The following is a 15335-nucleotide window of genomic DNA, read 5'->3' on the forward strand; positions in this document are numbered from 1 at the left end:
AGAGAGAAACAGAGTTAACGTTTCAGGTCGATGACCTTTTATCAAATCGGTCATCGACCTGAAATATTAACTCCGTTTCCTCTCTCCACAGATGCTGCTTGACCTGCTGAGTGTTTCCAGCATTTTATGTTTTTATTATTTCAATTTCCAGCATCCGCAGTATTTTGCTTTTGATCCAGTTTAAATATAGTTAAGTCTTCCATCAGGAGCTTTTTAATAAATTAAAAGCTGAAGATTACAATTTCCCTAATAATATTGGTTGCTCCAAGGTCAATCCATGAATAATGAATAGGGGCATGCATTTAAATACTGTAGCATTACAACTGTTTGCAATGTACATTCATAATCCAAGCAAAGCTACTCTGTGTAAATCAAATGTCAACATTTATGAACATAGCAGAAATACTTGGAAATAACTGTACACAAATATACAAAAACCATGTAACTTTCCGGTCAGTTTTAGTTTCCCCATTAGCTTATGTCCTCTTGCAATTTCGTTTCATATGGTATTTTTAAAAGGAAAGTCAAAAGTATGGTGAAAGGCACTAGGCATAGAAGAGGCAATATTACCATTCTGTAATTCAATATCTTTGTTAAGATCAGATTACCTTTACTCCTACAACTCCTGGACCAGTCATTAGACCTACAGGCTCAACCTCTTCACCCATAATAACTTGCGTAGCTAGGGCTATCATGTCCACTCCAAGTGTTTTCGACACAAATGGGAAGGAACGTGAAACTCTTACATTGCATTCTATCACTTTGAGTTGGTCATCCTGTAGAGCAGAAAACAAAGAATATTAAAATATACTCATTTCATTGATTCAATTTCCCAACAATCACCCGATATATTTAAAAAAAAATAGGAGACACACTTGCTTAATGAATGGCTGCGAGAAACGTGTTAACAGAATGCTGAGCTATGTTGCCACATCAGTCAAGTCTCAGCTGACATACTGAAGCTGTATAATGTTCTGGAGGTCGCACCTTTAGTATGGTGTTTAATTCTGGCCACCAAAAGCACATGGGAAACATCCAAACCCTGAAGGCAGTGCAAAAGAGGATTGCAAGACTGATCCCTTGTGTCAGAGGACCAAGTTAGGCTGGAGAAACTCAGAGGGGGTAATTTTAACTGTTGCCGATAGTGTTAAAGGGGCGACATTGGATTGGCTGCCCGCTATACACCTCACATGAATTTCCTTTTGATTAACAATGAAAAGCAAAAATCAGGCAAGGTTTATAACGGGCGGCCGATCCAATACCACCTGTTTTACACTATTGCCAAAAGTTAAAATTACCCCAGATTCTTCTGCCTTAAAAAGGAGGTATACAAGTGGGAAAATTCCTTAGAGATATCGATGATATCAAGCGACATCAGCAAATTCAACAGGACCAGAAAAATCGATCCTGGGATCTTGCTAAACCATATGGCTTAGTTGCACACTGGATAATGCATTTAAACAGCAAGGCATTAGGAGAGCCCAGAATCCATGTCCTTATTCTGTCCAGCCCAAAGGAGACTTAAAAGTTAGACACTGTTTTTATTTTCGTCTGAGATTGGAGTATTGCTGCAATATTTTCATACACTGCAAAACTAAACAATAAAACTTGTACATAATTAATACAAATGGGTGGTCCGATAATAGGGATCCAAAAACATCTCTGAGGATGGGGTGGTGCAGTGGGATAGGGATTAGTCTTTATCTAGGTGTAAATGTCCTCTGCCTATAAGGATCCAAATGTGAAATGAGTTTGAGCAGTCTCAATCCAGTTTTTGTGGGCATGGTTCACAGCACAAAACCGTCCCCAATTTAGCACTAAGTTGGCAATCTTACTCCAAGGGGTCACAGGTTGGCCGGTGTGAGAAATGGAAAAATATTACACTGATGCAGTACAGGCTGTTTTTGCAAAATTGGGGTTGAAGCATGTTGGAGGGATCCAACAGTGCTATATATGATCTGGAATGATGAACACGAACAATGAGTGCTTAAAATAGAAAGAGTTTCCAGCGCAAAGATCCTTCACTATGATGAACAAAAATTAAGGAAAAAATCCCAAAACCTTGCAGCTGAGTCTTTTCTGTTGGTATAGAATATAAAAAAATAAATTCAATTCACTATCTGTCTAGAATAATCGACTAAGTAGAATACTGGGGAAAAAAGGCCTTCTTCCATTCATATCTCCAAGCATGTTGCAATTCAAACAACACAGACAATTAATAATTGATTAAACAAGGATCTAACCTTTGCAATGAGCTGAAGGTTGAAAGGACCAGTGGCTTGTAGCTCCTGTCCAATAGCATGAACTATGGTTTTGATTCTCTCTGTTGTTTTCTGGTTAAGGTCTTGAGGTGGAGTTACCAGTGTCGCATCTCCAGAGTGGACCCCTGCATTTTCGACATGCTCTGATATAGCTACTGCTATCACTACTCCATCACAGGCGACTGCATCCACATCGATTTCCTGTATGCCATAAATGTGCAGCTTGTTTCATTACAACAGTTCGCAGCTCATACAAGTTACCCAAATGGCACTTAAAACACTAACCGTTTACCATGCCAAAGATTGTTAAAATAAGTACATACACTTTCACCAAATACATAATTACATTAAAGTTGGACTTAATTGGGCAATAATTAAGAAAGATTGTGCATATCACACAAAGTGTTCCACCACACCAGCTTTAATACAAGAGACTAAATCAATTACAGGAATTCCCATCTCCCCCAGACATGTGGCTTCACATTCATTATTGCCATTAGCTCCTGATTTTTAAAGATTCCAAAAGTATGAGATTTAAGTCAAAATTCAGATTAATACAAATTTTTAATCTAAATGACAGTTGTTTCACACAGATGCACAAATGTACAAGAAAAAAAATAAGATACTCTCAAAACATACTATGGGGTCATTAGCCAGTCTGGGTGATAAAATTCTTCTAAAAGAAATCACACCTTCAAAACTGAAGAATACCACAATTTTGCATGTGGTTTGTTAATTGAGAAAGAAATGTCACTCCCTGTAAATATCTTTTGGCAAATAAATTTAATCTAAATGCTGAAGTACATGATATCTGACTGATAGAAATAGGAAAAACTTTACCCTTCTTTTAAGCTTAAAATACATGCATGAAAATAACAAATCAGGATTAGTCATAGTCATAAAGCAGCGAGTGTTTCTAGGGTAACAAAAATAGCATTGGAAAGAAATTTAAAACTATGAGAAAATCAATTTTTTTTAAACCTTCGCCTCTTGAATGAATTTGGAAATGACAACTGGGTACTCCTTCGAAACAGCTACTGCACTACTGAGAAACTTCTCCAGGTCACTGTCAGAATAGGCCACATTCATAGCAACCCCGCTCAGCACGTACGATGGGCGAATGAGACATGGATAACCAACTTTTGTGCAAAACAGCTTGGAGGACTGTAAAAAAAAAAAAGACCGTTAAGTATCAGAAAGTGTTCTGCTTTAACGTTTCAAGTTATAGAACAAAAAAACATTCTATAATCCTTCAAATGTTGAACTCAGCAATAATTAGTGTGGGTTCCTTATTTAGCTGTGAAACAGATTAAAATGAGAAACACTGTATAAAGCAAATTAACTTGCAAACTACGGACAGTTTAACTGCTTGCAATAAATGCACACGCACCTCTGTGTCAGACAGTTCCTTCCACCGTGGCTGGCTAATACCAATCGTATCCAGCATTCGCGAGAACTTGAAGCGATTTTCAGCTGTATCAATGGATTCTGGTGAAGTGCCCAGGATTCGGCACTGCTGACGATGCAGATCCATGGCAATATTGTTTGGCAACTGCCCACCCATAGACAAGATTATACCCTCTGGGTTTTCCAGTTCATAAATATCCATCACAACCTGAAAGACAATAAAAGCAATACTGAATATATTTTACTCTCAAGGGTACTTCTAACTATCTTAGCAAAGTCGACATTTCCTAAATAGTGTCTTTCCCCCCCCCCCCATATCATTTAGTTGGACAGCCCTTTGCCAAAGCCCCTTACGGGATTGCCTGGATTAAGTAGCTGATGGAGCATCTAGAGCTTCTGGCCAACTTTAACGTGTAGGTCCTCCTGCTACACTAAAAAGCAGATACTTAGGCAAACAACATTGATGGAAAATCAGAGTTTAGGACAGCAGCTGCTTGAAGTGTTACCAGGAGGCCAGGTACAGAAAAAAAATTAGGGTCTGACATTTACTTTAATTCAGCTGTAGAGGGACAAGCCATTGCATATGCACCTGCAACTGGCAGAAACACCACTTGATAGGATATGGCACATTCCCATCTTGCAGCAGGATAACTCTTGGTATTCCAACTTTTATCATGAGCCCTGTTGTTCATCCTACCAATTGGAAGTCGTGTCTGGCATCTGCTTTCTGCCTAGGAAGGGTGCAAACCCACCCATCTCAGTTGTCTATTAGCGATGACCAACCTGGGGGAGCGCTGAAGGGGGAAACAAGGCTGTCTTTGGGGTCGATTTGGTTTCAAGGTGACATGCAAAATCATTGGAGAATGGGACAGTCAATCCTCCATGGGAGACTGTGAGAAAGGAATTCAGTACCTTCATCCAGCACGCTTTGGGAAAACAGATCAAATTGGACATCAAAAGCTCGTGGGGGTGTAGACAACTAAAAAGTCCCAGCACAACAGCTGGAAAGCTGCAACTACAGCAACTTAAAGGGAAAAAGGAAAGTTTAGTGCATGATCTGCTTCAAGGTCTGCTCAGTAAGTTAAACATCCTGCAAAGGCCTTGGGATTGCAAGCATCCCATGTCCTGGTGGGTGAGATCATACCTCCAGACCCAGTACATAGAATGTCTGAGATAAGGTAAGAATTAGGACAAACATCTCTCTCGGATAAAATGGTCACAAGACTTGCAGAAAAACCCAATACAGGAAACTTTGTGCTATCCGGAGGTGAGCTATCCGGCAAACTGGAGCCACCGGCAGAAATCAGGTGCCGTTTTTTATTCTTCTTGTTTGTTTTCTTTGCTTTTTTTTCCCCCACAGTCAAGCAGTGCAAGGTCTGTAGCTATAGCAACAGCTTTAGCTACAGACCCTTGCAGCCACACACGAGTGTTTAGAAGCTGTTGCTAAGCAACAGTGATTGTTGTCAGATACGGAGATAAGAATCTCCGTATCTTTCAACATTAACTCTGGAGTGTACGGCACTTTTTAGGCAACGGCAGAGGCTCGGTCCTGTCGGTGCCGGATAGCACAAAGTTTCCTGTATAAGGAAGGTCGAGCCCCCAGTTAGGTAGAGCTCTTGGAGCGATTCGTGACATCGGTGCCATTGATAGGAGGAAAATTGATCACCTTTGCCTTCTGGGCGCAGATATTGAGGCTGTATTGTTTATACCTGTGTATTCTACATTTATGTTTTAGTGTATTGCTTGTAATTGGTAGTAACATTTTATGTTTCAGGTGAATAAAACTCTCTATCAAGTCCAGTGGCAGAACGCTATTTAAATCGATACCGAGTGGGCAAGTAAGATTAAACCACCCCAGAAACTTAATGATACAATACCTGAGCAAGTCAGACCACAGTAATCCAAGGTGCTGTTGATGATTAGACCAACCAGGCTGCCTCATCGATGGTACGTAGAGTGGTAAACCAGTCAGTCAGTGGGATTCTTCCCACTTGGCTCCACAAAACCTTGCAAGCCAATGGTTTAATAGGTATATGACCCAGCTTGGCATAGAGAAAAGGCCTACTCAACAACATGCAAAGCGAAACTCAACTATATAGATACCTCAGTAGTCTACTTGGAAGACTTTTACGCATGGGTTTCTATGCATGTTAAGTTTACCATAAATAAAACAGTTGAACAAGACAATCTAGCTTTTGGGCATCTCCACATATGCCATTATTTAATCCAGTGAGTATTTGAGCGATGTAAAGAGTTAATCCGACCTGTACTGCAAGCATTTGTTCGGGGAAAGAATGGCAATATCAATTCCCCTCCTGAAGGCAACTCACGCTATGAAATATAATTTCATGGAAACCACCAGACCTCCCATTCTTCATCTGTGAACCTAAACAATCAGTGAGATTCACTTTCTATTCAAGCTTATCTTCAACAGATATCCTTTGACATGCATACTTTGCAACATGGGTCAATGGATAATGATTAGTAGCTTGAATTTTCCACTTCCTAGCATGATATACTGAATCCAATTGTTGCACCCCCACAACTGCCAAGCTGAGATCACCTAACTCGGCATAGATGAGGGGTTAAAATAATAATCTCCTTATTCTATATGGCTCAGCACCACATCATAGTGCAGTTATCATCTGATTCTTTGGGAGAGGCTCGATCCTGCCGAGCATTTAAAAAAGGGGGACAGGTGTGTTCAATTCAAGAAATTAGAATACTTATTGCCGCACAGAATCAGATAATTCAGTCCCAACGCACTTCCTTTATTGTAGTTACTTTGCATCACAGGGAGCCTTGCTGCTTTAGTACAGCAGACACAATGGAATGACATGGTGGAAGAAGCAATTTCTATCACAGCATCTGCTCCACATCATTAGTGATAATGAGATTGGAATGTTTATAGCATGAAATCTGATTGAGGGTGTGTTTTGTTTATTAAGTTCCAATCAAAAAAGTGGTGTAGGCATAATTAAAAGTCTTAAATATTTTTATGTATCTTATATATATATAAAACAGTATGTCTCTCTGTCTGTCTTTCTGTCTCTCTGTCCGGCTATACAATCAAAAGTTATAGAGCGTACCTACACATATGTTATATCAAAAGAAAGCTCATTAGAGGACTCTTGTAGGCGTATTTACTTTTTTGTCACACAAAAATTGTTTGCACAGTGTACAAAAAACATTCAAAAATCCACTCATTAGCGCTTGACCAATCCTTCCTCTCATTAGCGTTGAGTGACATGCTGCTTGACCAATCCTACAGTTCACTCACCTGATGGTTGACCAATCGGTGCGTCACAGGCGGGACCTAATGCTCCAGTCTCCCTAAACTTCGCCGCCATTTTTTTCATCCCCACAGGGACACCACCAGCCAAACAAACCCCCACATTCCGACTCCGGCAGGGGCGTTTCCACGCAGCGGGCAGGTCATCGGCAGCGGCCAACCGTCAACCGCACCACCCGCGGGGGAGCTCCACCCCCACAGCAACCCTCACATTGCGGCTCCAAATCCCGCTCCTGCCCCGCCGCACCGGCAGGTAATTTGGGCTCACTCGGGCCTTGCCTCCCAACCGCTCGGCCCGACACACACAGCGGTCGGGGGAGTGGCAGCGGCCGCCCATCAGCCACGCGATCCGCGAGGGAGCTCAGCTCGGGTCCGTCTCCACCCGACAGCCCGGCCGCGCCTCAAGCGCTAGGCCCCGCACGACCGCTATCAGAAGGGGAGGGGGAGGTAGGGGGAGGGGGAGGTGAGGGGAGGGGGGAGGTGAGGGGAGGGGGGAGGTATGGGGGGGGTGGGGGTGAGGGGGAGGTGAGGGCGAGGGGGGCAGGGAGAGGGACAGAGAGGAGGGACACACAGGGGCACGGAGACCGCGCGCCCCAAAATTGCCCTGGAAACACCGGGCTCCCCTGCTAGTGCATTATATATCAGATACACACTTTACAAAAAATGATGTGACTACTTTAAGAAATGAACACTTTAGCAAACCCAGAATATGAACCGTTGAAAAAAAAATGGCAATCCTCGAAGGTACAAATATTAGTCATTTAAAGTTTTTATTTGAATAAAAATTCTCTTCCAAATATTAAATGCATTCATACATTTCTGAACAGTCAATTATTTGTACTTATAACAAAAGGGACAACAGTGAGAATTACAGGCCAGATACTAATTTTTAAAAAGTAACTTACCTCAAATGATATTTCATCGAAGTAAAGCCGGTCACACATGTCATAATCTGTACTGACAGTTTCAGGATTATAATTCACCATTATGGTTTTGTAGCCCATCTGTATGGAATGAAGCATCAATAGTTTAAATGCATTTCAGCTTTCAAGAAAATGAAACACCGCATGCTACACATCTGCTGGTTAATCAAATGCTGAATTTATATCCACTCATTGGGTGGTTGGGGGAAGAGACAATATGAAGATTTACACTATACACCATCCAGCCGCCTCCCCCCCCCCCCCCCCCAAAGTATTAGTCAGCAATTTGTTGTTTACAAAAACAGTTATACAGTAGTAAACTTAATCTTAAAGTACAAGGAGTTAACGTTACGAATTGAAAAATTCAAACATTAATACCTCAAATTTTCCATACTAATAGATAATGGCCAGGAGTTTGGGCTGCCAGGATTTTCATTCACCTATATTATGGCAACATAAACTGGTGCTGGAAAAGTTGATCTGCAAACTGAAAGCATTCCATGTATTTGCCAATGACTCTAGTCAAATCCATGAGTATCTGTAGGCAACCACAGGCCCAGCTACAGAGGGAGTGCTAAAGGCAGCATGTGCTCACCTCCAGCAATCATTCCCTTTAGTAACCTCTGGTGAGATCAGCATTGCATACCTACCAACTTTAAAATCAACAGAGAGCCCGCTGAAATGCATTCCTGTGGCAGTGAGTAGAGCATTTACTGAATATATTACCTGGAACATTATTAACAAAAACTACATTTCTCAATTAGTCCTTTAAAGTATATAAAATATACCGATAAAGCAATTTTGAAGACTAACCTTGCGTAACTGTTGGATACATCCAACAGCACACCAATCAAACTCAACACTGCTCCCTATTCTGTATACACCGGAACCAATCACCATCACGTGAGGTTTGGTAAAGTCGAGGTCATGTCCTTCACCATTATACGTCAAATAGAGATAGTTGGTTTGAGCAGGCCATTCAGCTGCTACTGTATCAATCTGTTTCACCACAGGAAGGATTTTCCATTCCTGTCTTAATCGCCTCACTGCCAGCTCAGTACTAAGGAAAGACAACCAAAGCAATTTATAGGTCATCACCCCCTGGATACAAAGATTTTGAACATGTACCTACCCAAGGAGCAAGAAGAGTTAATATCCAAATCTGAACTTTGAATCTAATTTATTGTTTGTCACTCCAAACCCGGTGACATCCCTTGATCGAGTATGGTGCAGGCTATAACACTAGTACACATAATGTAAGCCAAAAGCAACCTGCAGCCTCAAGTCTAAAATATAGCATACCCAAGAACCAAACAAAAAGTGGTCACATTTCAAACAATGCAGGGCCACCATGCCTTGATATTTCCAGAGGATCAGGAGGTAAAATACACCAAACTCCAAAGAACTGGAGGTTACGATCAGAAACGGCAATGGTCTAGCTGACAGTCTGCCAAGTAACATTATAGTTGTGTGGGAATAATGAAAGGTCACATTCAAATAGTTAATATCTTAGTCAAATCTGATTGCTTTTAGAATGCCTGCTTTGGAAAACAATTTGCACTATAAAGTCAATGTGAATTGCCTCAGTGGTTTACCTCTGTATGGCCATTGCAATCTGCTTATCAGAGAAACCAAGACGTTTAGCTTTCAGGAGATCATGACGAGGCATTTCATCCTTCATGTACAACTCAAGCTTCAGTGAGTAATCTACAATGTTCTTCATCTTGTGAAGAAACCACTTGTCAATTTTGGTCAATTCATACAGACGGTCAATTTCATAACCTGCCCTCAAGGCTGCAGCAAGGACAAAGATTCTCTTATCTGTTGGAGTTTCAAGTTCCTAAGAAACAATAAAGTGGTACATTATCAAGCAATCAATTTAAAATTAAGATTGGAACAATGTACAAGAAAAATACCTGGATGTTGGATCTCTTGGAGGAATGCTATAAAACTGGTAACAAGCTACAACTTATCCGAAGGGCGATGTGAAGTTTTCTGTGGTAATTAAATCTGTACAAATGTAGGCAAAACTAGGACAGCAAGTTGGTGGTCAGACATGCAACAGTGGAAAATGTTTGCACTTATGATTCCCATCACGCTACGAGGTCCTGATTGCACTCAGCATTACGGGAAAGACGCTAAGTTCTCCACGAGTGGGAGAGCAATATTACACTTGGGCTGCTTTCATTTACGTAACACCGACACAGCACTGTCAGACTCGGGGGATCATCGTTTCCCAGCCCCGACAGGAGAATTGTGTGCAGAGATGGGAGGAAAAAAAGATTTGAAATCAAGGATTTTAAATTACAAAAACACGTACAAAGTTTTCAACATTCTTAAAGGACAAGGTTATCAGCAGCCATTTTAAAGCACATCAGGCACAATACTATATCGTGTTAGATAGCAGGTAGCCCACTATGCTTTAAAATGTGACCACTTCAGGGTTTACATCAGAACATGTTAGAAAACTTGCTGTTCTTCCAAGGAGATCAGAACTCAGCACAGGATTTATTTCTCCCCCGAAATAGGAATGTTGCAATGTTCGAGAAAGCCAAATAAACTAACAAGAATTGGGAGGTAAACAACGTTATAATCATCAGGGACAGATAGACTTATATAATTTCAATACATGACAGATTAATTGGGAATTGATCAGGGAGTAAATCATGGATTGATTTTTAAAGTTACAATAAATTGTAATGTTATTACAGTAAATGCACCAGATTATTTTTAACTACAGGAAACTTTGTGATATCCGGCACCGACGGGACCGAGCTGTTGCCGATCTATCAAAACTGCCGGACAAACCAGCGTTAATGTTGAAGCATACGGAGATTTGCAGCTCCATATCTGGCAACAAACACTGTTGCTTAGCAACAGCTTCTAAACAGTCGGCCGTACCTTGGAAGCGTCTCTGTAGCTTAGCAACAGCTTCAGAGAGACTTTGCAGAGCCTGACTGTTGAAAAAAAGCCACGAGAAGAAAAAAAAACCGAACAAAACGGCTTCTGATTTCTGCCGGTAGATTGAGGTTTCCGGACATACAACCTCCGGATAAACCAAAGTTTCCTGTATTGCATTTGTCACCATACCAGGTCAAACTGTACTTACTTAAGCAGTAAAATTATGGCATCATGCACAGCCTCAGATTTTAGGCATGTTTTCTATCATATAATATGGGAAGAAAGTTAAAAAATATAACATATCCCTATTTATGAAAAGTACGTGATTGCAGCAATGGCAGGCAACTTCCATCATTCCCATGTGTTGTCCAAGTCTCACAAGAAATCTCCTGCTTTTCATCTTTCGCAATCGTCACCAGAAATGGAAAAACAAATCTACCTTTTCCCACCCAGATCCTCGTTAGTGTTCACTTTGGTTAGCAACTTCAATATCACTAATATATAGAAAGACTAAGTTCAATTTCAGACATACAAGCTAAGAACTAATCAAGAATTAGAAGCTGTCAGAAGCTTGAAAAATAAAATCTCATTTTTTTGGAATGACTTATACAGCAATGCAATTTTTTTTTTTTTTTTTAAATACACGAGGTGAATTTTAATATGGGTGGGATGGTGAGAGCGGGTGGGACTGAGTGCGGGGTTAAATGGCCAAAAATTCAAGGTGTATCGGGAAGCTGGCCCCAACCCACTGATTTCGGGGTTTTACCCGAGCTGAGAAAAGGGGTGGGCAGCCAACTTGCTCCCAAGAGGCGGAGTGGCATTTTAAATATGTTAAGTAGGCTGGCAGCCTCGGATAATGTGCAGGTTTTACTGTGGCTGGCCGGATCTCAGCAAGGCGAGGACGCCTTGTGGGCCAAGAGAAGCAAGAGTGCTTCCTCCCAGCTCCCCCTACCCCCACACCAAGCTCTCCCACCATCAGCCCTTCCTCCACCCCCAGGTAAGGGATCGGACTCCACCTCGCCATCAGGGATCGGACCCCCTCCGGGTTCAGGGATCAGACCCCCCCCGCCACGGAGAAAGGGATCGGGCCTACCTGGTCCTGAGTGCTCCCCGCCCAATTGGAAGCCAAGCCTGTCAATCAGGCTGACTTCCGGGCAGAGAATCTGTCAATGTCGAACGCTGTGCCCGCCCCCGCTCCCAGCACGTCGATAAGTAAAAATTTCCCCCATGTGTCTGTACAGAGTGAAAAACCCCTAAAGCAAATCTCTAATTGTTAGGATTTATTTTCTGGAGGATGCTAAACTTTTGGGTCGTTAAGCTAATTTCTAACCAAGGTAAAATAGCTCCCGACATACTTCATCAGAAGCCGGCTTCAACGTATGATCAAACCCAACACAGTTTTCGTCTACCATTCTCAACGCTTTCTGGAAAGCTTCTTCAAAATTGCGACCAATAGCCATCACTTCACCTGTTTTGAAACAGATTATACAAATAGAGTACACAGTTCTGATGAAGAGTACACAGCCACCAACAGATGTTGACTGACCTACTGTATTTGCAACATTTTCTGTTTTTATTATACTGCAATAATTTGAATAGTGGATTATTCAACACAACATATCAATGGAAAATAATCCTTAATTAGGAACAGTCCATGCTTTACAAAATCTTCTAAATATTTATGCAAAGAAACCACTTCAATATAATTTCCTTTTTACTTCTAAATTAATCGCTCATTTTCAGCCCATCTGGCCATCCCACATCTGCTGCTGAGGGCAAGAGGTCAGCCTGCTCCCAGACCTCCATTAATGCCCCTTGCAAGTTACAAACCTGGGAACTTCAGCAAATAGTTCACATTCTGTATCCAGTCTTGGTGCTTTGTAACTGCTCACTGCTTTTAACACAATAGCAGGGAAGGAACGCTTGAAGGCAAGTCTGAGCACCAAGATAAGCTTCTGTACCAAATCCCCAAATTAGCAGGAAGATGGGTATCTTGATTTGGAAACTGGCTGTTACATGACAATCTATTTTTAAGAAGTTAATTAATATTTTTGCCAATTTTGTGATATGTTTAAACAAAATGAGTATTGACCTTAATGTAAATTGGCTAGAAGGAAGAGTAAATGAACCAGGTATTGTGAGAAAGCAGAAAGAACACAAAGCTCTCTGCAAAAATATTCTCCCCCTCTCTTTCTCTGCCAGTATTAATTTAACATTAACAGTCTCAGGTTAAATAACTCAAAACCAATATTACTGGCACTAATGAAAACTTTCAGCAAAACAATTGGCAAGAATTTTTAAATTATGTTAACATTTGTAATTTATAAAAAAGTAGTTTCCACATAATCAATCAGTCTTGACCCATATTATTTGGGGACAGGATCTGTTGCTATTGACCCAAATGAATCCCAAAAATCAAGGCAAATTGCTTCAATTCTTAGATTCACATTGCTCCAACAGAAACACAGCCATGCAAAGAAATGTTGGTGCTCAGTGCACTGCTCCCAGAAGAACTGTGCAATGGAAAAAATACAGCCAATGCATAATACATATACATAATATGTGAATATAAACTCAAAAACTGGGGAGCGGGGGGGTGGAGAAACCAGTCTTGGGCTACAATAACACTCCATTCTATGGGAATTTTCAGTGTTATAACTTTTTGCACAATATTAAATTAGTAACAGAAAAAAAATACAAACTAAAATGTCTTTCAGCCTATAAAAGTGTCAAAACAGCCAATCTTAGTTATTTGGCAACTGTTGTACTGCAGGCTTAGCTATCAACCGTACTTACCAACGCTCTTCATGGAACTTCCAATTTTGGTGCTTACACGCAAAAACTTGCTGAGATCCCAACGGGGTACCTTCACTACACAGTAATCCAGACTGGGCTCATAGTTTGCAGTTGTGGAATTTGTCACAGAATTTCTGCACCAAATATACAAAAAAAAGAGTTCAGCAAGTTAAGCTAAATAGTTCTCTTGCAAGTTGTACTTCATTTTACTTAAATTTTCTACAGAATTTTAACTCTATAAAAATATAAGGGGCTAAGACAAAGGTTACTAATTTCTACTGAAGGACTAATGGAGGAATGTTGCAACACCATGATATATATGAACAGTTCGTTTTTGCTTTGGAAGAGGAGACATCAGCACCCATATGTCCTGCCTGACATTCAGTGACATTAAATAATACAGCCTGGTGAACCCTCTCTTCCAATGTATATCCTCCAACTGCCTATTTTCTTCAGTGGAGAAGGATGCCTCATCGGCTTTGAACCTTTCAGTGTTGAGTTGTTCAATGTTTGATGACAATTTTTCTCTTTCCACTTCTACCCCATTCCCAAATGTTTTTCCATCTATCTGAAATACTCACATCACAGCAGTCAAGTCAGAGCAAGGGGCCATTTATGTTATGATGATGAACCTGTATAAAACACTGGTTCGGCCTCAACTGGAGTATTGTGTCCAATTCTGGACACCGCATTTTAGGAAGGATGTGAAGGCCTTAAAGAGGGTGCAGAAAAGATTTACAAGAATGGTTCCAGGGATAAGGGACTTCAGTTACAGGGATAGACTGGAGAAGCTGGGGTTGTTCCCCTTAGAGCAGGGATGGTTGAGAGGAGATTTGATAGAGGTGTTCAAAATCATGAGAGGTCTGGACAGAGTAGATAGAGAGAAACTGTTCCCATTGGCGGAAGGGTCGAGAACCAGAGGACACAGATTTAAGGTGATTGGCAGAAGAACCAAAGGCGACATCAGGAAAACCTTTTTTACACAGCGAGTGGTTAGGATCTGGAATGCTCTGCCTGAAAGGGTGGTGGGGGCAGATTCAATCGTGGCTTTCAAAAGGGAGTTGGATAAGTACCTGAAGGGAAAAAATTTGCAGGACTACGGGGAAAAGGCGGGGGAGTGGGACTAGCTGAAGTGCTCTTGCAGAGAGCCGGCACGGGCTCGACGGGCCGAATGGCCTCCTTCTGTGCTGTAACCAAAGATTCTATTTCATCAGCATAAAATAAAATTAGGGAGCCTAATTGGTAGGTGTAATGGAAATTTACACCCAAAACTACAGTTGACCTCATTGACAATGTACTTGTTTTTCTAACAAATACAAGTCATTATTGGACATTTTTCTTACTCTTCTAAAACGTGTTTCATTACATATAGTCTTCTCCTTTGATACATCAATCTCTCAGTGGAAAGGAAAAACAGCTTATATACCAAGTTTGAAAATGTTGGTGACCAATATTTGTAGCAGTTTTACTCTCATAGCAGTAACCCCAGAGGGTTGCGGATGCTCAGTCGTTGAGTATATTCAATGCTGGAATCAGTAAGATTTTTGGACACAAAGGGAATCAATGGATATGAGGATAGGGCAGGAAAGTGGAGGTGATTTAGAACAGTGGTTCTCAAACTGGGGTCCTCTGATCCCTCGGGGTCCAGAGATTTTCCAGGGGGTCCGCAAAAAAGAAAACCCAATTGGTGGAGGGCGAGCCGGTGCGGAGCTGCTGAACGGGGCGGTGAATGGTTGCCATGGCGCTGGCAGCAGC

At 41.3% G+C, this 15335-nt stretch overlaps 1 protein-coding gene across 3 annotated transcripts in view; it reads right to left on the reverse strand.

Annotated features, from left to right (window-relative positions):
* The window catches only part of cad (carbamoyl-phosphate synthetase 2, aspartate transcarbamylase, and dihydroorotase), a 112927-nt gene that overhangs the window by 45902 nt on the left and 51690 nt on the right, over positions 1 to 15335 (reverse strand). For all 3 annotated transcript variants that reach the window (XR_015079524.1, XM_085996984.1, XM_085996983.1), the window contains exons 15-23: positions 13581 to 13714; positions 12140 to 12252; positions 9479 to 9723; positions 8697 to 8943; positions 7866 to 7964; positions 3652 to 3876; positions 3243 to 3425; positions 2244 to 2462; positions 609 to 776 (exon numbers count right to left, since the gene is read on the reverse strand). Coding sequence is in view for 2 of the 3 variants with exons in the window: in XM_085996984.1 (XP_085853110.1) it covers positions 609 to 776; positions 2244 to 2462; positions 3243 to 3425; positions 3652 to 3876; positions 7866 to 7964; positions 8697 to 8943; positions 9479 to 9723; positions 12140 to 12252; positions 13581 to 13714 (1633 nt within the window). In the remaining variant the exon portion in view is untranslated. The remainder of the gene's footprint in view (positions 1 to 608; positions 777 to 2243; positions 2463 to 3242; positions 3426 to 3651; positions 3877 to 7865; positions 7965 to 8696; positions 8944 to 9478; positions 9724 to 12139; positions 12253 to 13580; positions 13715 to 15335) is intronic.

The sequence above is a fragment of the Somniosus microcephalus genome, chromosome 9 (assembly GCF_052327205.1).
Source record: "Somniosus microcephalus isolate GS21.2 chromosome 9, FLI_Smic_1.0, whole genome shotgun sequence".
Lineage (NCBI taxonomy): Eukaryota > Metazoa > Chordata > Chondrichthyes > Squaliformes > Somniosidae > Somniosus > Somniosus microcephalus.